The sequence below is a fragment of the Bombus affinis genome, chromosome 9 (genome assembly GCF_024516045.1).
Source record: "Bombus affinis isolate iyBomAffi1 chromosome 9, iyBomAffi1.2, whole genome shotgun sequence".
NCBI lineage: Eukaryota > Metazoa > Arthropoda > Insecta > Hymenoptera > Apidae > Bombus > Bombus affinis.
The window spans coordinates 15,336,705-15,359,708 of NC_066352.1; the positions used below are offsets into that span (position 1 = coordinate 15,336,705).

Below are 23,004 nucleotides of genomic sequence, written 5' to 3' on the forward strand. Positions count from 1 at the left end.
TTATTTTATCGATTTTCGAATTTCGATCGATAAAACTTTAGCCGATAAAAGGATATTGTTTTAGAGAGGTCGAGCAAGATATTCTTTGCATTTGTTACACGGAGACCTATGACTTTTTGGCGGCTGGCCTGATGGACGGTTCGGTAAAATTGTACAAAACCAGATCGGACGAAGTGTTGACGCTGCGTGACACTGAAACGATGCAGAAACCAAGTCCGACGACCGCGATTAAGCACAGACCTATCCACAAATCTCATCCAATCTCGCGTACCGTCCTTGCAACCTGTTAGTACTCATTGTCAGTTTATTCTTTATATTGCTGCGAAGCGATAAAGGATTAATTTTTCGCTCGGTTCTTTCTCCTTTTACCATATTTCGTTGGTCCCCAGATGCTGGTGGCTGCGTCAAATGCTGGCATTATCCAACTTCACAGTGTCTTTACACGATACGGGAAAAGAGGCAGGTGCTGGGTTTAGCTTGCCATTTTCGTCTGCCAAAGTTCCTAACTTTAGGCGACGATGCGAAGCTTATTCTTTACGACGAAGAAACCAAGATGCAAGAAAGAGTATTTCACGCAAGGTTTCCTATCATTACTGAAATATATTTCATCATTATTGTCTTGGTTGCGATGGAAAATCAAAATGTAAAAACAGTATTTCAAGGTTTACGTTGTTTTTAATATATCTTTCAATCGTATAATTTAGATATGACAACGAATCAAATCAAACAGTTCTATATACGATCAATGGTGCTACAGAGCTGCGTATATTTGTTGACCATTGGGTACGACAATCTCTGTAGAGACGATTCGAATATTTTAGATCAAAATCAATTTGTTTCAACGGATGTACGTCTTGTAACAACGTCCTAGAGAATGGAAGACTTCAAAGTCACCTTGATCTCGTTAAACGTGATTGTAGCTCGTTCCTGATCAAGACTAACTGCTCAGGGTCGCTTCGAATCAAATAAACTCGCACCAGGTGTCCACCGACAGTAGATTTCCTAGTTAAACAGATAGATTGATTGCTCTGCTACGACACATTTAACTTGATATAAAATTTATTTCTTCGTCGCTCGTATTGCGAGTGGTCCACGACTTCCAAAGACACTTAACGAAAAATACAAAACTACTTAACTAGTTAAAGTACAGTAGTACTAACAGAGTACTAAGAAACAGTGCTAACAGAGGATCGGTAAAAAGGAACTAAAATCTTGCATATCGTTATTGATATTCTTATCGCGGTATAAAATAATCGTTATAAGGAAAAGTAAATACGTTTTCGCACGTACGACACACAACGCGCGTAAGATAATATACGTAGGTAATGTTTCTTACGACGCTTCTATTCGCCTTCTCTTCAGTTACGTTTCATTTACAAACGGAACGATTCAGCGACGATCTTAAACGCAATTACCCGCCACACGGACAATAGCCAACGTTCGTTCCTATTTACAAATCGTAGTTTCGCTAATAGCCATTTAGAATGATTCCAGTTTACAGTCGTTTCAATTTGTACAACTTTATCCAACGATAGAAAAATATCACTGACTACAAGTCGTACACACTTTTTTCGATCTGTGTAGAGAAAAACAAGCTTTTCAGCGGTCTTCGGCGTTCACAGTTGGCTAAAATTTGATTAGCTACAACTTGCTTCTCACCCTCTTTCTATTTACAGCATCTCTTCGAATCCCGATAAAAGTTCAACGTACAAATATTTCCTTCTTTGTACGATCTCTTCTCTTATTTTTATTTATTTCCTGCTTCTTATTACATTCTAGCGAGTCATTGGAAGCCATGGACGGTCATAAATCTAGAGTGTTCAGCGCGTGTTTCAACCCCAGATCGGCGCATGAGCTGATAAGCGGTGGTTGGGACAATACTATTCAATTTTGGGACACTAGGCAACCATACGCACTGAGGAGAATATCGGGTGTGCATATGTGCGGCGATGGACTCGATATCAGTAGGAATGGAAGAGAGGTACACATATTTATATCCAGAATTCAAAGTCCAACTATATCCACCTTAACACCTTCTTATTCACACGACAAGTATATAAAAATTGTAAGAGTTCGTTTCTTGAAACCAAATTCTGGTCCTCGAACGACGCATCCGCTCTCTTGATACGCTTTTCGTCGCGTTGAATTTTTCAACAAATCGGAAATCATTCGCGATATCGGATAATTTATATTTTACAGTTGTCAATTCTCGTACGGTAAACGGTGGGTCAGTTTGATTTAATATCACTTGACATAGAAAAGATGATTCTATAGTTCTTTTTCAGCCAAGATGAGAGTAGAAAAACATTAATAGAGGGCAGTATATACATATTTGCAAAATTTCCATGTATCGTAAATATCGCATCTTTTCTTCGAACAGTAATATTGTACTTTTCTCGAATATAATCGAATATAGACGTTTCTCATTGTTTTGCATACAAAAATACGCGGTACTGTAATTTCTTGTTCGATTTATTCGTCAGCGATCACATTTTAACAATAGTTTTACGTACAGATCAACGAGAAAAATTGATTTATCGCACCAAAATCCACAGTGTTTTACATAACAAAGAGTGCAATTATGTTTGGCAGTAACATAGCATCGAAAAAGCAGCTATAGTCTTTCTCCGATTTACAAAATCATACATCGCAATTCTGTCAAAGTGCGGATACAAAAATTCGAAATTTTATCCATAAATTATTTGAATATTGCTCCAGCAACGCAAGAAATCAAAAATGCATTAATACTGTTTATAGAGATAGCTAAATTAGAAATAGATAATTTGTATAAAAACATAAAAGGAACACATCTTTCAAATTAGCAAAAGAATCGCCAAATTTTTCAACGTGTAACGTTAAATTTCTATATACATACTGGAAAAAAAAAAAAATGAGCCAAATTGACCAAATTGACTCACCCTACCGGGATTAAGCCATCATCATGCAACAATCTCTCGCTTGTAATTCTCAACCTCTTGCTTTACCACCTAAATGAAAGGTGTTCGAATGAAAACTAAAACGTAACGTGTAAGAAGAATCTTTAGAAATTATTAAAAGAATACGCTACACATGCTAATCTTTCGCTTAGGAATCAGACGTTGCGGGTGTTCTCGTCAGTTTTTCTTTTTTATTAACAAACAACTATATTACGAACAGATTTTGTCGTGCGCGTGGCAAAGAGAGAATCCCATACAATTGTGGGACTACGGTAGCGGAAAGTTGCTTGCTTCCTTGGAACCCGACAGCTATCCTTCCCTGCTCTACTGTGGCAAATACGTGTCGAACATGTTCATCGCTTGCGGTGGCACGGATACCAATCTCTTCAGAGTGATCGACTTGCGATCTCACGCCGTAAATACAGATTTCTCATACGGATTTCGTTCGCTCGCAGTGCACAGTCGGTAGAAACGATATAGTCAAGTCGTAAATTAAAATATTAATCTGCGTCTAAATTCAGAACCACAGCGATGCATTCTGAATATACACATATGTATGTGTATGTACACGCGGCATAAAATCGGAACGCTTCGAACATGCTTCGATTCTTAAGGCTGTTGAGTCTTCAAAGTTTAATCATAAGTTCCGAAAGAATCGGAAGTTTTCAAAGTATCGAAAGCCTCCCGTCGATATTCCATATTTTCTAGTATACAGCAATAAATAAGACGTAGCATACAATAGTATATAAAACGTTAAACGTGCATCAAGATTTCAGACTTTTGCAATCCGGCACTTTCGTATATTACACGCTTCGTTCACACATCTATGTAACATGTAACGAAAAAAAGATAACAGGTATAAATTTGAAAATAGTTTTCGTCGCATGAAATCTAAAATTATGTCTAAAAATTATCACTTTGCCAAAATTTAACTAAAATCAAAGTGCCAGCATTCCGTACATCTGATATTTTAGAAATAGATTTTGATTAATCCTGACCTGAAATTCAAACCTATAGAATTACATAATAATTCGCAGAAAAAGGAAAAAGGTGACAATTAGTAAGTCAAACAGGATATGATCGACGCATCATGAAACCTTCGCATACTCGTACGGATAACAAGACGTCGTATTTTTAAATAACCTGACTATATCCTTTCCGTCGAGTATACTCGTTACGCAGATGATGACGACGACGACGACGACGATTATTTTTTCGACAGACGTTGGCGATGATCAGAAATTTAAGAGGTGGTACGTACAGCTTGGACATTGGCCCGATAAACCCAAAGCACGCGAAGAAAACGAGGACCATCTCCGTCGTACCACAACTTGCGTTCTGCGCTGGCAAGCGGATATTCGAGATAGACGCGCAACCAAGTTGATCTCGTCGATCTTTCTTCAGTCGCTCTTATGTCTTGTCCGTGAAAATTAAACTCTGTCACGAAAGCGAATCGATGTTTTCTTTTTCTAGTTTGTAATTACGACACTAGACATTACAACGCTAGATATGCATTTAGGAAATAGTATAATTCGAATAGCGTAGATTTTCTTTATTTCTTTCATCGCGAAGATAATTTATGAAGAGAAATTTTTGGTTCGTTCCGTATCGGAATTGTATAAATTATATAAATTAATTTAGCACATTAACGCTAGCAATACCAGAGCTTCCTTTTCTTGACATTTCTCTGAAATATACTCGTTACTCTTATTTTGACGTCTTGAGGGATATATGTCCCTGAAGACGTTCGACAGTTATCTTATTCTTTAGGAGTGAATAATTCGTGTTAGCGAAAATAATAATTTTTAAGTCGACTGGTGCGTTCCAGCTGTATAACGTCACGCAGAACACCGATATTCGATAAAAATTTTCGAAAATGACGATACGAGCCACCGATGGTACACGCAGCTCGAGAATAATATCACCGTGAAGCCACAAAGAAAAAGGAAACGATCTAACGAATAATCAGTTTCGTGCTCAATATCAGTCGTAAAGCACAGCATTGGCAATGTAACATTTTTATTCTAACTTAATGTGTTACAGTTTTTCAGTAGCATTCGGTCTCAGGATCGTTTCACATCCCGGATCTGTTTCGTCCGAGGAAGAACGAACAGAGGTTAGAACAAACGTATGAGAAAATTATCCGCAAAATTATCTCAGTAATAAAATATATTTCTACGCACACAGTGGTCGCGGTGCATCTTATCAAAAAATGAGCCTCGCATTCATCATCATCACCACCACCACCACTGTCGTCATCATCATCATCATCATCATCATCAGCATCATCACCACCATCATCATCACCACCATCATCCTCATCATCACCACCACCATCATCATCACCATCATCATCATCATCATCATCATCATAACCATCATCATCATCATCATCATCATCACCATCATCATAACCATCATCATCATCATCATCATCATCATCATCATCATCATCATTATCATCATCATCATCATCATCATCATCATCAACCACCTTCATCTTCATCATCATGATCACCATCATCAATATTAGGACAGTAGTATAAAATTGGTCGACATGGCTTTGCGAATGGAAATAAGAATGAACGGTCCGATGATATGTCTAAGAACGACGAACGTTGATATCGAGCCGCGTTTCTCATTGTACTTTCTCAAGTTGCAATTACGGTAAAATCTTCGATAAACAATTATCGTCACTGGTCAATGAAGAAAAAAGGGAGAAGGAGCAAAGAGCATAAAGAGGGAAAGTGGGAACAGAAAGAGAAGAATAGAAGAAGAAACAAGACAGGACGATCGAACTGAAAAGCGAAAATGAAATATAGAAGAAAGAAATTGGATTGGCGCGACGATGCTTTATACACGATATACAAACTGACGTGAGTATAAAGAGAGTAGAAGAACCGATCGAATCGTTCAAACGATTCGAGGCAGCTCCCCTCGGGATAAAGGGGAGTGGAGGGCGGAGGGGGGGGGGCGTTGCTACTTTCGTCTCTCCTCGCATACTGTGCACCATTCTAATCACATCGTTCACTCTAAAATACTAAATAGTACAGCTTAAAAACGTTACACGTCGTCGTTCCGAGGTGTGTCTCTTTATATGTATAGAATCTGTATCTTGCATACGCCTCGGCGATCACAACGTAGACAACAGAAGGCGGAGTCAGAGCGATATTTTAGTACATAACGCGAGGCCCGGACCTTTCGTTCACAGCCTGACCGGAGCCGACGCTATCTTGTGTCACGATTCAAGAACACGCTGGCTCCAACTTCTGCGCAACATCCCCGCATACACAACACATCACGTTTGATTCCAAGCCCATATTAGGTCTATTAGGTGACGACACGTCGTAGGAATAACAGTGTTTTCCGCGTCCTCCGAGAATTGTTGCATTTCCAGCTTAAAAAATAATTGAACTAATTAAGAGCAGGCCAAGGACACGTCTGACGAAGAAGGAACATAAAACGTTGAAGGACCTTGAACGTGCCTTTTTACAATTATATGTATACAGTCGTTGACGGTAGGACAAGGCACTTGTATCTTTTCGATATCCCTTGAAATCTATACCAACGTAGAAACTGGTCGTTTCTCTTTTGTCTTTCTTCCTTTTTCATTTTCACTTCGCTTATCAACTATGTATCTGTTTATCAAACTGCTTATTAAATATTCCACGCGAACATACTCTGCTGGACGAATACATAATATGTAGCGTTTAAATAGGATGGCGGTGATAAATACAATTAATTTCTAATTCACATTAATTTCTACCTAAAAATTTGGACAAAACGTAGTTTTTCAGAAGCTATTATTCGGGCTGTTCTTCGACATCGCAAATAATTAATACTTGCTCGTACAGGAATTAAAGAATGCAAACCGTGTAAATTTTGCTCCAACAATAACACTAAAGCTAACGAACACAAAAACATCGCAAATGATTTTGCTCTCCCTCTCCTTATCTCTCTCTCTATCTCTCTCTCTCTCTCTCTCTCTCTCTCTCTCTCTCTCTCTATCTATCTATCTATCTATCTCTTTCTCTCTCACACACACACATAAAAAGCATGGCTTTGCCAGGTAGATACGAGAAGCTTGTACACCGTGTCCGTTTGAAGAAGCATCGAAAAAATACGGGTGCTCTGTCGTATCGTCGCACAGCATAGTATAGGACGTTCTCGCAAAGATTAGAATTGTACATCGAAGAGATGGTGGGAAACGAATCTATAGAAAAATCCTGTGTCCCCGTCGATTTAGTCGTCGAGCTCGAAGAGAAACGATCCTCGACTCGTTGGCATCAAATAGAGATCACACAGTTTCACATCGTGGCCACGACAACGCAACATACCCATGCATTCAGGTACGAGCGCTTAGATTCGACTCAATGGGAGAGAGAAACAACCAAACGCGTAAACGTTTCCCCTTTTTTCCTTTCTTACATGGTGTTGTAAACCGGACTGCTGTGCCTAGGCCTGACCTGCAGCCTGGCAAGAGGATGCGTCCTGCCGTGCTGTTGCTGCTTCTTACTAGCTGCCACAACACCAGCCGATGGGACTGGTGGCCTGCCAGGTGCTTCCGGCGCTTCATTGAACAGAGGAGCAGACGAATGATTGTTAATCATGATCGGTGCAGACCTCCTACTATATTCTACACCAATCTTCGACTTGTTGCTGTGTTGCGAGTCCATCGACTCCCAATCCTTGTCTTTGTGCACACGCAGCTGGATCTCCGAGGACTTCCTGGACTCGGGCTTCACCTCGTACTTACCAACCAAAACTCTCACCGACCTGTCTTCCAAGTTGTCCTGAGTAGCCGTCATCGAGTCGACGCTCGACTTCTCTTTCTCTTTGATCTCGGACGGGGCCTGAATCTTCGATTCGTTGTGGGGAATCACCGGCGAGGAGGGCAAACTTCTGATCTTCACATCCCTTTTCGGTCGACAGACCGTAATCGGCGAGTCGTTCTCGAAGCTGTTCTCCGGACTCTTTTCCGACTTCGTTGACTTCGCCTCGAATTCCTTCTTGAGATTCTTTACGATACCGGAGGTACTTCGTGGACACTCGGTGTCTGGCGAGTCGTCTACCGACAGACAACGTTTGTTAAATATAGATTTGTTACTTAGGTTCTCCAAGACCATCTTGTGTTGCTTCACCGAAAGACACTGAGTAGTGTTGACCACGCACGGGCTGGACGTTTCGCTCTCTGACCTGCAGGATCTCAAGGATAGGGGTAAGTCCGAGTCCGTAGAGAGAGAAGATGGCGCCGGAGCGCTCGTCGATAGTCTTCCAACTTGACGAATCGACGCTGGTGAGATGTCTATTCCTCTGACAGGACTTGGAGAATTTCTAGCAGGATCTACCTTCGAACCGTGTTCCTGGCTAGGCGAGGAATCCCTCCTTCGTGGCGTCGGTGACGCGGTATGCTGAAGAAGTACCGGATTGTACGATTCTTCCTCAACTGGTAATCTGTCTTTCTCTTCCGTGTCGGAATTTTGCGTGCACACGCGTTTCACCGTCCCTGAGCTGGTGTTCTCCTCGAGCTTTTGCTTGGTACGTTTCACTGTGCCTGGGTGCCAAGGTATCTCCTCCTTGTCGTAAGGGAAGAGACCACTGGATCCGAGCAGATCCGAAGGCCGCATGTCGTACGAACCCCAAGAACTGTTCCTCGATGGTAACGTGGCCCAGGAGCTGTGCACCGAATTGTTGTCGAGGACTACGGCACTGTCGTAACTGCTCCAAGAGCTCTGCCGGCTCGGAGAGTCTCTCGTAACCGGCTCGCCTTGCCTCTCTTCACGATCGAACACTCGGTCGACGTGCGTACTAAACGGATCTCCGTCCTTCTTGGTCTTTCGCGTTAACGTACCAGGATACACTGTCGTCGTTGTCGTTGTCGTGGTCGTCGCGATACACTCACTCTCCGCACTCACTTCTCTGTTAGTCTTAGCGTTACTACACGAATTGGTACATGTTGCATCGGACGATGATGCAGTCCAGACTAGACATTCACTATTACTATCGACTTGCGTTCTCTTGCTTTGCTTCTCGCCGGGATCCCACACGCTTTGCTTCACTGCCACCGTAGACGAAGCTTCCGACGAAGGCTTCCGACCGAGTCCATTCTCGTTCAGTTCGGAGATCGGACTCTGTGGCAACGGTTTCCCGCCGTCTGAATCAGAACTCGGAGAAGATGGCTTGCTGCTGACTGCTTCGAATTGATTCGTCAGGTTCAGCACCAATCCTTTCCTCCTTTGGCCCTGCTGCGTTTCTAATTTGCTAATTCGGTTCTTCACGGTCGGAGTGTCCGGCGAGGGACCTGGTAGGTGGACGATTTTGTTTTGAGATACGCTGTAAGATTGTCCGTTGCCGCATGGCATCAAAACGTTTCGAGCTTCTTGCGACATACTGGTCTTCCGGTTGTTGGAACGTAACAGATCTTCTCTGGTCACTTCCGTGCTTCCCGTCTTATCGATGCTTTCCAGGGACTGCGAAAGAGGAACTAAAAGGGAACGAAAACGGGTCGAGTTCGAGATTACAATATAAACATAACTATAAAAATAGCATGCCAAATTTAATAAAATGGAATTAAACGAATAGTAAACGTACCAGACGGCAACATGGTTTCGCTAATTTTCACATTCGGCGACCAACTTTTCGGCCTCTGGCTGGTCTTTTTTAATTCACAGCCCGATACAGCTTGCAAATCATTGTCCACGTTGCCAGACTTTTCCTCTTTCTTCGACTGATCTTTCGTCGACGTAGGAGACTTTAAGTTCGTATCCGACTTGGACCTCTGAAGCTTCTCTTTGTTTTTCATCGCGTCCAGTATACCCTGATAGGTCTCCAGTTGCAGCAAAAAGCTGTTGTTAGGTTTGATGCAGTTCCGTTTCTCTTTTACGTGCTTCCAGGCTTGAGAGAAGTCCCAGTTATACGCTTTCATCGCGTACGCGATCACTACCGAGGCAGATCTTGACACACCCATTTTACAGTGCACCAGCACTTTCGAACCTTCTTTCTTTGCCTTCGTGATGTATTTGAACGTATCGTCCCAGTGCTTCAGCAGATCGGTCTTCTCGTCGTCATACACGCGTACGTTCAAATACGTGAACATCCCGGGGAAGAAGTTGTCGATCTCTCGAGTTACGTTCAGGATATGCCTGACACTGGATATTAAAGAATTTTTAGTACAGGAAAGATTATTCAGAGATAATTGTGAATTATTATCAATCTGTACGTAACCAAACTTGTTATTGCCGGTTCGATAACAATGGAACGAATATTTGAACGAGATAAATCGTTATTACGATATATTCGAATTTAACGTTACTCTACTATAATTGAGAAAATAAGGTCGTTCTCGAGTAAACAGCGCGATCTTAAACGGACAGAATGGTCAACTGCGAATCGGATAAAGCTAAAAGGACGGAAGGATCTCGAGTAACAGGAAGAAAGGGACTCACCCATTCTTCTGGAGCTCCTCCAAGTTGCTTGCGTTCCACTCGCTTCCTAGATAAACGTGGTCAAATATTTCAGTCGGCGCGTCCATCTGACCCAGAATGGTGAGCATCTCCTGATCGATGAATGGCTTAAACTCCCCGAGATCCATGTCGAGGTCTTCCTCGAGACGACCTCGAATGTACTTCGAGGTTACCTCGTCGAGGTCCACGGACATCATGATCTCCTTCAACGTCGATCGGATCACGCGCTCAGTCTCGTCCCTTTCTCTGGGTCTGTCGCCAACGAATACATATTTAGAAACGAAAAATGTCCGGAATAAAATACACGTTACGATATTTCAGGGATAAAAGAAATCTTTACTCGGGGGTATCGCTTTTTTAATCGAGTCGGGAAAAAAGTATGAGTTTACTTTAACATAAGCAGTATGGCGTAAATAAATAATCCTATAAAGTAACCAGAGATGGTAATTAACGGACTTACTTGGTGCGTACGCTGTCCGGCGACGGTGGTCTTCGAGATTCCAGGTTGTCCATAGTATGCCACTCGTTAAGACACGAGCGATCGCTCTCGATTCGTTGCTCATAGTAACTGACCCAGTCGTGTGACAGCCCACCCAGGAAGTAGTTTTGTTCGCGTGCCTTACTCGACACTTTGTGCAACGTCTGCAAGGCCGACCTGTACAAAAGTTGCATGAAAATTTCAAATTATCGTAATCGCTTGCTATCCTGCGAGTTTGAGCATTTTAAAGATGGCCTCCTTATTTAGGAAAACTTTGATCACCATCGTGAAACCATTTACCACGATACGCTGCAAGAAAGTCAGAAAACTCGATGGAACGTTTCACATCGCGGTAAGATCGAGGGATTCTCGCGTCTCGTATCGTTGACCGAAAATAACATTCCAGCACGGTAATCGAGAAAGGTTTATACACGCATTCCGTCAAAGAGGTGAGAGAGAAGTCATCGTAAAATTTTCGGTGACGAAGCAAAGCTTAGACCGAATGGTCAAAGAGAATTACTTATCTCGAACGCAAACCGCTTCCGCTTCCAGGCAACAGCAAATACATACTTGGTTATCTTTCCTTTCTCAGTGGTTCGGGATCGTTATATTCGGCACAAAAGAAATTAGTTCTTCGTATCGCGACTCGTATGATTTTACTTCGATCAGCGCCATTTACCTTCGCGCCAGCTTCGATCTATAACTGGATTCCATCTATGCACTTTTACACTTTCTACGCTCTAACTTTTAAATTACGATTTTTACATTTTTAAGCAATCGGCCATACAGAAGATCGTGTTTTAACATATTATTATTACGTGTTTAAACATATTATTCAGAGCTCTGTACGTTTTTATCGGCAATCGCATTCCCGTTTCACGGACATAGAAAAAAAACGGATAGAACGTAATCGTTTCGCGATTAAGATAGTAACCGATAAAATTACAATAGTGTATTCCTATCAAGTCATTAATACGGAAACCGTATCAACCAGATGATATATAAAAGCTTCGCAGTATCTAAGATATGCGCTATAAAGTTACTCGGTGCACAAAGTTTCAGGCGAAACAAAGGAACATTGTTCGATAAGAACAGCAATTATATCAGCTGTTTCGTAATATTTGTTATCGATGTTGATTTGGCCCTGGCGGAGTAAAGCTAACAGGTATCTTCCTTTTCCAACTCTTTTTATCTTTCCCTTCTCCTTCTTTCCCGCCTTTATTCTTTTTCTCCATCTTCGGCACAATTGCAGATTAATAGTCTCGTGCGACTGATTATCGATATTTTCTCGCAAATATCGCAAAAGATCCTTTCGTTTCTCCTTTGAACGATGAATCGGAGACAAAATTGGCGGTGTGTCGTTGGATGACGGTATCTAGTCAAAGAGAGATCTATCTGTGAACATTTCTACTCGAACAGCAGTCCGGTTTTTGCTTTGAAAACGTAACAACGCGCGAATGACAAATGTTCGCAACGATGTCTGGCTAGCTTGATAAATGACAAAATTTTGTGATCACTCATCGTGATCGTTCGACCGTAGGACGAAGAGGGAACGTTTCTTCTTCTTGCCTCTTACACGATTCCAGTTGATCGTTTAATTTTCGCTTAAAGTTCGAAGGTTGTCGTTTGACTCGTTTTTTCCTATTGATCTTTTTCCGATGTAATCGCGTGTAAACTTTCGACGAGTTTCGATCAAGTCAGTGGCGATCAAAGTTGACATATTAGTGATATTAGATGCATATCTTCTTTTTCTTTTTAATAATAGAAAGCTTATACTTTAAGGTTTGCGCAAAATGTCGAGGAATGCCAACGTTTGATGGATTTTTCAATAGTCGATCGCAGAATGAAATCCTTACGCATCTTACAAGATAAATAAATAAATATATACATAATTGAATCGCATCGTAAATTCACATCGCGAGTCCTAACTACATATCTATTTTTCTTCGAGAATCGCGACGATCCACATAACTTAACAAATCTCTCGACATAAGTTTTCATCGAGTCTTCTTAACCTAAGATATAAGGCAAATGTTAAATCTGTATTTGTGACACAGCCTGGAATAAATACGAATGTGGCGAGTTTAGCGAAAGCAATGTTTATTAAAAGAGAAGCAACGTATAAACATTCACGCGCTTAGGCAGTAAGAGAACTTCGATCTATCGAATCTACTAAACGCGAAAGACACTTCACTTTCAAGTAACGGTATTATGCATCGCGCAAGACCATCGTCATTGACCATCAAGCTCCATATCTTTCGTTACAAAACTTCATCGCGAATAAAATTCTTTGAACCGATGCTAAGTCGATCCTTTACGACTGCGGCTGAACTTTACCAGAGCCAGAATGCGATTTGTTTCTCACGCCCGTCAATGAAACGACGAAAGGAAAAACCGGCTGGTCGGAAATTCCCGTGAAAATCCAAGTCATAACGTTCCGAGGATCCAGATATCTAGGAAGAGCGCACGCACCGTACCCAAGAAGATCGTATTGTGACGCGATTGGTAGGAGAATTTACGAACCACGCTCCTTAGGAAACCTAGGGAACCGCTAACGACAGATTAGCCGCGATAAACGGCACAAGACGGACGGTCGCATCGTTTCTCTACGATAAAGATAACCAGTTGGTTGTGGTTAAGCGTCCAACGATTCGATTTGTTCGCACCTGACGGCCTATGCATGCGTATGTTTTCTCCTTCTATCTAATTTATTTCGAGCTAGAGTAACTGCTTCGTAACTGCTTTTGCGTCCTCGTTCGTTCGTTATCTACCAACTTCTATTTACTCGAACAATGTACGTAACATTCTCTGAGTTTCATATACGCGAACGAACAACACGCTTCTATAATTAATTGGGGAAAAAATCACCTTTATCCGATCACCTTACCTTTCGCCCAAAATTACTTTGTCTCGAAGCGCTCTCAACTTATTTTCGATCATTTCCAAAAGCGTAGTACGTATAGCGTTTATGTAATAATCAGAGGAAAGTCGGAGAAATGTATCAAAGCGAATCTGAGGTAATAAGGAAACCGAAGCTGAAGAAATCCTCTCACGATTCACAAGCCCGGAACGAATGTTGCAAGATATTTAAGAAACGTGACGTAACTTGGTGATCTGTTATTCGGTATAAACTAACTTCTTAGGCAACTGTGAGGTAACTTTTCGAACAATCAGCAGTTTTTTGACGAACGAAACGATCGCCTCAAGCGGCATGGTTTATGCCTAATCAACGGATCTTCCAACGATCGAAGCTTGCTTGTAAAATGTTGGAAATCCCGCGTTCCCTAAATATCCAACAGCGAGATTGCGTAAAATTATCGCTCTATGTTACAACGAGGAAGTATCGTACGTAGATTTATAATATTTACCAATGCGATAGTTGGGTATAAAGGTAATAATAGCTCTTATTAACTCCTTTATTTGAAAAATACTTAATACTTTCTTGCGTCGTTATGTTAAGTATCGTTCTAACGGTGAATGCGATCGATAACGCAAAAAATCCGCGGTACCTACGTTCGGTAGACGTTTTCGCTTGTACAGCCCCAAGGGAACGTGGCCTTAAAAATCTTGGTATCGAACGTTTCGTAACCGTTACGACGTTGAGTGCGAACCGAGATTGTAGGGTCTGCGAAGCAGATGAATCAACGGATCAACGGATCAACGGATCAACTTCAAGTTAGAATATCATCCAGAAAAACGCGAGTTTCGTGCCTCGTTATACGTAGAATTAAATTTAGACAGCGCGAGGTACGCTTAAGAGGCAGTTTATTTTTATCGGTATCTAGAGATAGCATACGATACACTTGGATCGTCGAGTAAGTGTAGACCTTTCCCTTCCACTTCTTGCACAGTGATTAGATAAAACCGTTTCCGGCTTTTTTATGCTTCCGACGCGAACCATGCCAAGACCGTCAGAGGTCTGGTCGATTTAACTCGTTCCTCGCCCTGTCGATCGAGAACAAGCCTTCGCATGGTTTTGCGTAACTGACAACAGTGACAACGATCCTCAACGACGAGGACGGTAAACGTATTTATAATTAAACATTTTACGTAACGCGTTCACATTTAACCGGTACCGATTCTGTCGATAGCCTGGTTCAGCTTGGCCGATGCCAATTGCGGCTTTCGAGAACAGAATCTTTCTTCTGCATAGAAATTCTGCGCGCCTTACGCTCGTGTGCGAAGATAAAGATGGAACGTCAGACACTGATAGATCGTCGTATTAATGCGACAGAAATAGAGAAAAGCTATTTATACAGAGATATTTCTATCGCGAAATAACACGAATTTAGGCTCGTGGCTTATGATCGAAACGATAAGGTATGACAAAACATATTTACGTTCACCGATAGTGCAATTAAGAATCCTCGAGTCATCGAATTTTCTATTCGCCGATACCGATCAAACTTACGAATGCTTTACACGTTGATATCGTTCGACGTCCACGTGTTCGCGTTCAGGTAAACGTAGCGTAAAAAGCACGACGAATCACGGACGATCGATTAATTGCAAGTGGACGTTCTGTCGGTTTGCGCAACAAGCGAGGACGATAGCACGGTAGGGACTGAGACTCGAGGCGTAGCATCGTAATTATAATGTGTCGCGTCATCGGGTGATCCTAAATGGAACGGCCGATGAAGCAAGCAATGACGATTCGATTGCTCGACCACGAATCCAACTCGATGTCGTCGCCGTCCATCCGTTATGCGGTTAATTGATCGGGGACGACGAGAATCGACAAGAGTCGACGAGAATTCAACTTACTACGAACCTGTTAACGCTGACTAAGGAAATGCGCTTGAACATATTTATAGAACCGTCTTTCAATCCCTTTTCACATTTCCACGGATAGTTTGATCAAATTCTTAGAGAATCGTTTTGGCGAACCTAGTGCTCTCGCACGGTTTGACAAGTTTATTCCAAGTACCGACAACTGAATGCTACTATTTGCATAATTATAAAGCTAGTTGTAACTAGGAACAGGTGAAAGCGTTTTAGAAGCAACGCTGTTTTATCGTAGAAGAATTGTTTCCACGGCAAAGCGGACCGTTAGATGGGCAATTAGTTAGAGCAGGGTATCTTCGTTGCGGATAAGCGAGAGTGTTTTATCGTATCGGGTAGATGCATTCTGTTTTCACAATTAAAGCTTTAATCGCGCATAATTTCTTGGATATATCTAATGTTAAATAAGAATAATCTCTACAACACGATATATTCCGTGCACTTTTCCCAACGATCAATTTTTTCATACCACATCTGCAACGTAATCGTTACTGTTGTAATTTAAAAATTACTCGAACGTTGCTTTTACAGTTTCGTAATATTATTCCCTTGGTATCTATGATAATTTAATATTATTCTTCTTCGTAATTTTATCTCGTTCGAAACCCACTGATACCTTTGTCTAATTTATCGTACGTTCGATACGTCTGCGTTTCACGTATCGACGTTATTTTATTTAAAAAAAAAAAAAAAAAAAAAAAAAGAAAAAAAAATTCGAGACAGAAGGCGATAATCGCAAAAAGATCAGTGCACCGAGCCCGAGAAGAACGTCTTGTTACACGCGCATATTTTCCTGGGCGAATTCCCGGCTGGCCAGCTGCCAGAGCAACGGAGAGGAAAGAGAAAGAGCAGCCATAAAACGGATCGGCGTACGAAAGGACAAAGAATATCGGAGCAACGGCACATGCTGAATCGCGTTCACGCTGAAATACCTGAGACATAATAGTCCAGTGGAATAAAAATAATAAATCAGAGCGGGTCACGCGTTGCCTGAAATTTCTTATTTAGAAAAGCACTCGAGACTTGAGCGATGCAATTGCGGTTACCCTTCCGAGCTTCCTATATTCGGATATTTACGGCATTCCGCTCGAATTAACGCTTTATGACACCGTGTGTTCGTATACGCAAAGGAAGAAAAAAACTATTCGACCGTTGTATGCTTGTGTGCACGCGGTATCGTTCCTTAGCAAATTACCAATTACGCGATAAATACGCTTATTTACGGTAAAGACTGGTTCGTGCCAATTTTCATTTCTACCGTTAATACCTAATAGAAGAAGTATTCGTTTCAAGGGTAAGAAGAATTCGACTCCGAAGAGATTAAAAATTAACCGATCTTATCTCGATACGCCTGTTATAATATAGCTACCTACGATCCACCGAAACCGGTACTATCGTGCTACTCGAGTTAAACAACACGTCGCATGCCACATTCGTTGCTATCGATCGTACACGTTGTACGTTCATTACAGAAACATCGTTCATCCGCCACATCTCGCTAACGCATCACCGATGCGCGTTCCCTGGCTACATTCCTTCGCGGAAATCCAACAATGACAGGAAACCCGACAGAGTTCCGCGAGAGCTCTTACCTAGCGGCTTCCAGGACGTCAGCGAGGATCTTGCTTCTTCTGTGGTTTCCAAAGACCCAAAGGATCAAAGGCAAAACAAAGAGAACCGCCGCGTAAACGGAACCACGCGTCACCATGTTTCCTCTCAGGCTGATGTCCGGCCTTGCGAGTTATTCTCGTCAAGGTCATCGGACCGCCCCGGTTAAAGAGTCCATTGCCCCTTTTCAGACTAGTTCCAACGGCTTTGTTCCAACGTTGATTAGCTCGATTCCAGGTAAATCCAAGCTACCCGTTCCGATGCTGAATTCGCATCAGTTTTCCACGTATCCTTTTTCGTGACGCGGATGACCAACTAACAGTCGGCATTAAGAACTAAAGAGCGATCCTCTCTCTTCTTATCGACCCGTCTCTTCCTCGAACTCGGTCGAATCGATCAACTTCCGGCTCCAGCGTCTTACTCGCTCTTCGAATCAACTATAATCTTCAGTCGAACTAATTCTAGATAAAAACTAGAAGCCTTCGCAGCCGGTTTTTACGCTTAGAACTATCCCAAGCTGCCGATCATAAAATCGTGTCCAGCGCAAATTACGTCGCCTACTATGTCGTCTATCGTCGATCTCACGCGTATACGTAATACAAACTGATTTTCCGTCGCGCATAAATGAAGCTCGTAATATCTGTTCAAAGAGTATTCCATGGTTGAAAATAGAAGAAATGCTTGTCAAAACATAGCCGGGAAACTTCCGAATATCCGGTGTTTGTTGGGAAGACCACGAGCAGTCAGAGAAACCAGACGTCTATAGCTCGAGGATCAACAGACGCTGAGAGTCTAAATTTCGACGAGTTTTTCTTAGCACGGCCACGTTCCGTCGACTGGCGGAACAAGCTCCGATCGAATCGTAGGATCTGGCAAATCAGAATAGTATGCGTAGGACAGGCTTTGCCGAGTGGTGGGGTCGTGACAAACGACCGACTCCAGCCATATTTAGAGTGTAGATGTGTCGGCGGTTTTTTTCGCCTGTTCAAAAGAGACCAGTCTCATCAACAACGGGCAACAACGTCAGTACCGGAAACCGGAGAAAGGAGCATAATCTCTCGTCGCGGAAAAGAAAGTGGATCTTGACCTGGGCGAAGTTTTACAAGACCACTGGTTGGAGACTTTAGGCGCGTGGGTCGCAGTCTTTTACAATTCGAGGAATTGTCGCACAGATCGTCGTTCTTCTTATCGACGCTTATTAAGAAATCGGCGTTTCTTGACAGTCTATACGTCGCGGGGCTGTTAGATCCGTATTTTTGTTTTACCTGTTTCCCACGTTTATTTCTATCGCTCGAATAACCATTTTTCGAACGTTACGTTCGAACAGTGGCCAAGAATTCGCTTCATCTCCAACGTCTGCTATTTCATATCTATCGGATAATTCGATCGAGCAACAATAATCTCCGATAAATCATTCGCTATGGTCGAAGAAACAATGCAAGTCTGTTTGACGAGGCAGATGCACCTCACGATGCACCAGAGGACGCACCTGCGACTATGCTTTTCGTTTGTGCAATCTTCGAAGCGAAGGTGAGTCATTTTAGAAGCACGCATACGGTATATGGACTTATTCAACCTGTGACCACCAGTGCTGATACTAACAATGGCTGAATTATGAGAAACGCGCTGAATCTACCATCTTCTCTTCGATTTAATCTACGACGGACGTCTGAGAAGCATTCCAACATTTCGTAATTTAATTATCGTTCCTTGAAAAGGAAAGTTTTGCCCGTCGATGCATATCGCGTAAGTGTGTTATAATTTTGATTTGTTCGTGGTTTGACCTTGGACTAGTTCTTTTTGGATGTGTTTTATCGTTCAGTGGGTCTAGGAACAGCGATGTTGAACAACGAACAAAAATCTTGGTCGATTTGAATACTCGTGGTGAAAGAATTAATCCATCGCCTTTCATCTTCCTACGCGATCGTTTCTAGTTTGAGAGAGGCCCATGTAGCTCTACTCTTATTTAATTTAGTACTTTTAAGAACAGTAACTAATCGAAATTCCTAACTAAGGAGTTCATACCGTACAGGTTAGCCGTCTATAAGTTGTAGGTTCCAGGTTTTACGTTTACGATCTAAGACTGTTTTAGGTTTAAGGCAATCGATTGTATCCAAAAACTACAATCGGTGTAGGTATCGATGGAGACGTAAATAAATAAATAAATAAATAAATAAATAAATAAATAAATAAATAAATGTAGAGAAAACAAAGAGTTAATAGGCGAGACTGGTGGGTTGTTAAATTTTTGCTCAGAGTCGTTTATGAAATTCATAATTTACGAGTAAGCTAGGTTGATAATTTTTTGTAATACTTCTTAGAAATCTGTGCATACATAATGCCCGGACGACGAACAATCATCGGGTGCGATCATAAAATACGTGGAACGAGGAAAATCATAAAGCGCGTTTCTTCGTGCTCCGATCGTCGAAGAAAATTCGTCGTAGCATCGTAAGGAGGCTATAGAGTAATTCGACCGAGTTTCAAAGCGTTGCCGGACTCGTTCTTCGTGTTTCGCAGCGCGAGAAGTTTACGGGCGCGTCGCAAAAGTGGAACAATCCCGACCAGAAATAATCGTGCCGGCCCGTTGCTAAAAGAATCGTGAAAGTCGCCAGCGATCGGCTTCTCCGCTGTTGCCGATCGTCGCTTTACAATGGGTAACGGGTCGCTGAGCTTTCGCGTGTCGTGATAACGAGAGACGATCGAGCGTGGTTATCGAAAGTGAAGCCGCGCGTTCGGAATATGTACATATGCGTAATTACGTTGTTTCGAATCGTCTCGAATCGCTCACAATGGTGGAAAGCTTCGAAACCACTTAACTCGGAAGCGATGGAACTTTTTTCCAATATCGTCATACTTTTCCTTTGTTTCAGATCTAGACCGAATGTATTAGATTCTTAGTCACCGATAGCTATTTTAAAAAAAAACCTCGACCATCTCAAATTAAGACCCAAAAGCTAAGTTAGGCGGCACGACCAGTACTACAGAAATCGTAAAATAAAATTAGATAACTTGTAACTATTTTCCTGAAAAAATAGACGTATTTAGTACGTCTATTACATTGCGTCTTAAATGAACATGCAACGTGTACTGGCGCAATTCTATACTTTTAGGACTGATAGTTGCTATCTTAATCGCATATACTTTATAGTTATAAAAGATCAAATAGCCGAGTAAAGCGTCCATCGAAGAAGGTCCATCGGCAGCGACGAAACACACCGTCCGATAGCCTCGGCATGGCACGGCTATTCTCCCGGATCATCCGATGTAATGATCCGCGAACGAATCTAGATCATGACAACGCGGCTTACGAGCGGTTATTCCGCGAAGCAGAACGAGCTGCGTGCACGATTCCTCGTGTTATAACCCTCCAACCTGTTCTATGTCGTAGTCACAACAGTGAAAGGAGTAGAAGCGATTATAGCGTGACATGCGCGTTATTGCACACGGGGACGCGGCGAGAACAGCCGGTGACATCAACAATGCCTGTAGTCGCTGCATTAACTACCGTCGATAACGATCTACCCCGAGTCTCTTTACTGTCGAGGCAAACGCTGTACACTTTTCTCACCGGTCGTAACAAACCCGAGGATCGTCCGCTAGTGATCTAAAATTTAATCACTCGGTTACTCCATTCACGCTTCTACAGCGATACCGATGACATCGAGATCATTGCCTGCGCCGATTTTATCGGGAACGAAGGAAGCCTACCGTACGAATAAATTTACCAACGTTTATTGCTTCTTTCTTCTCGAAACGAAACCCTCGATCGTTAAAAAGTATTTCCTGCGTCAACAAACCTGTGGTAGATTTGCGTTTTTAACGAATAGAACACGAACATTTATCCGACAAGAATCTGTACAATAGGTTATTGTTAAACACAACGACACGATCAATCGTCCGCACAGCTAGACTATACAATCGATATTTCAATTGAAACGCGGCAAACAATGAAACGGAAGTAATCATAACAGGATGATACTTTAGCAACGCATCGGACGCGGCGGAAGAAAAACGTCACGATCGTTCGTCGTCATAGTTCAGCCACGTACATGGCGATTGATACTCGTACAGGCAAAAGAATCCTCTCAATCGACAGAGTTCACGTGGAAAAGCAAAATGCATACGGGCACGTATATCCTAAGATTTATAAGATATCGTATTGTACAGAGAGAGTATTTGATATATTAAATTCGCAAGATTAATCGATCGTTAAATATCCTACCGTACGCGATATTTGGTATTTAATCCTAAATAACTAAGCTACTTGCGAGTAACGTTATTACTAATGTCGCGACCGTCATTTTTACGAAACGTTAGTTAGATATTATCCAGGGTTAAATATATAACGCTCGTATATACGAGCATTTGCATATTTTTCACGTATATCTGCATAGATATTTTAAGCGTAGAAACATCGTGTGTTCCTTGCGTATTTAACTTGCATAAACATCCACAGTCTATTAATCAGAGCTGGTATACGCATATAGAGTAGGTACGACACGCGTATACCTATGTGCGTAGTAGACATAGACCACTATAGCGTTCACAGGAGGATGGATGAGCGCGAGTTGGCCGTGGTTGGCAGAGCCAGCCGATGGGCGTCGATCAACGACGATCCATTGTGCCGATCCGTTTTCATCAGCTGTCATTATCACTGGCTCGGTTCTGTATTATTCCGATAATACGACGTACAGCAACCTGTTGTTATCCATTGACGTCCGCCGCTTTGATAGGCGGAACCAGTTTCGAAAGCTGTTGCCGATTCACGCCCACCGAACGGTCTCCGATAAAAATCGTTCCTCTCGGTATCGCGCCTGATCGTGACACTGTCGTTTCACCGAGCCGACAAAAATGCTCGTTCGGCTTATTTTTTACTTCTGAATGGTTCTAACAGAGAATCCGGTTAACAGGCTGATCAAACTGCACTTGTACGATTCAAAGTTCGTTCGCGCAATTTCTAATTGTAGGAAAACATCTGTGCAGATCAACGCGACATCCGCAACAAACAAATTACGACAGCAGTATCCCGGATGAAATTAGTTTTCATATTTTTTCCATGAGCGGAAAAGTGGCGTGGTTCATACGCTCGCCGCCAACAGGTATTCGGTACGTGGCGCGTACGGTGGCGCGTACGGTGGCGCGTACGGTGGCGTACAGTGGCGTACAGGGACAGACACCGCGATTTCTCTGACAAAAAGTGAAAACGGCCAGCAGAGATCGGTGAACGCCACGCAGTACGAACGAGTCTCTCGCGATGACGTAAAAAGGAGACTCTGACGAAAGTTGCGTCTCGCGCGATATCACGCTGGTCGTCGAACCTATAATCGAGTCGGCAAAGAAGCAGCAACGATAGGCTCGGCCGAAGCTATGAAATCTCAGGTCCGACCAGACCATCGAGAATATCTAGCGGATGGAATAATATCGGTGGATCTTATTAGCGATGGAATCAAGCATGCATACGTACATGCATTGCAAGTAGCCTCGTGTTTATCTAGAAAGTTTCGAATAACTTACGAATAGTTTGAAAAGAAGAAACAATGACTTCAAAGCAGACTCGAACCTGCTTCGGATAAGAGAATTCTTTTCGAGTATCGCGAAGGAAAATATTTGTATCGCAACTGACTCGCATTAATAACTATCCATCTATATCGAAGTTGATCCCATCACTGGCTCTTATCGTGCAACCAGGTGTCATTTCGTCGTAACGTCATCCGGCTGAAAACCGGTTCGAGAC

At 42.3% G+C, this 23,004-nt stretch overlaps 2 protein-coding genes and 1 long non-coding RNA gene across 10 annotated transcripts in view; 2 read left to right on the forward strand and 1 right to left on the reverse strand.

The window, feature by feature from the left end:
• Nucleotides 1–23,004, forward strand: part of LOC126920496 (uncharacterized) — a 215,230-nt gene that overhangs the window by 137,967 nt on the left and 54,259 nt on the right. The gene's annotated exons all lie outside the window — the stretch shown is intronic.
• LOC126920494 (uncharacterized) lies at nt 1,177–4,389 on the forward strand. The gene is made up of 4 exons (XM_050730959.1): nt 1,177–1,322; nt 1,780–1,981; nt 3,157–3,351; nt 4,159–4,389. The coding sequence occupies exons 2-4, from the start codon at nt 1,796–1,798 to the stop codon at nt 4,318–4,320; spliced, it is 543 nt and encodes a 180-aa protein (XP_050586916.1). The 5' UTR covers nt 1,177–1,322; nt 1,780–1,795; the 3' UTR covers nt 4,321–4,389.
• The window catches only part of LOC126920480 (protein phosphatase Slingshot), a 75,395-nt gene continuing 54,845 nt past the window's right edge, over nt 2,455–23,004 (reverse strand). For 5 of the 8 annotated variants that reach the window (XM_050730917.1, XM_050730916.1, XM_050730918.1 and 2 more), the window contains 4 exons: nt 10,860–11,054; nt 10,382–10,651; nt 9,528–10,084; nt 2,455–9,420 (listed from right to left, as the gene is read on the reverse strand). In XM_050730917.1, the coding sequence (XP_050586874.1) occupies nt 7,361–9,420; nt 9,528–10,084; nt 10,382–10,651; nt 10,860–11,054 (3,082 nt within the window). In that variant the 3' untranslated portion in view covers nt 2,455–7,360. Of the gene's footprint in view, nt 9,421–9,527; nt 10,085–10,381; nt 10,652–10,859; nt 11,055–14,390; nt 15,232–15,288; nt 16,284–17,251; nt 19,412–23,004 lie in introns of those variants that run through there. The other 3 variants (XM_050730919.1, XM_050730922.1, XM_050730923.1) reach the window with 3 other exon arrangements.

Excerpts from the sequence above, each read along its gene's own strand:
- LOC126920494 (XM_050730959.1), top strand. The coding sequence starts at position 1,796 with ATGGACGGTCATAAATCTAGAGTGTTCAGCGCGTGTTTCAACCCCAGA. Across the intron at positions 1,982-3,156 it reads TCAGTAGGAATGGAAGAGAG|ATTTTGTCGTGCGCGTGGCA; the intron begins GTACACATATTT and ends TATTACGAACAG. Across the intron at positions 3,352-4,158 it reads TCGACTTGCGATCTCACGCC|ACGTTGGCGATGATCAGAAA; the intron begins GTAAATACAGAT and ends TTTTTTCGACAG.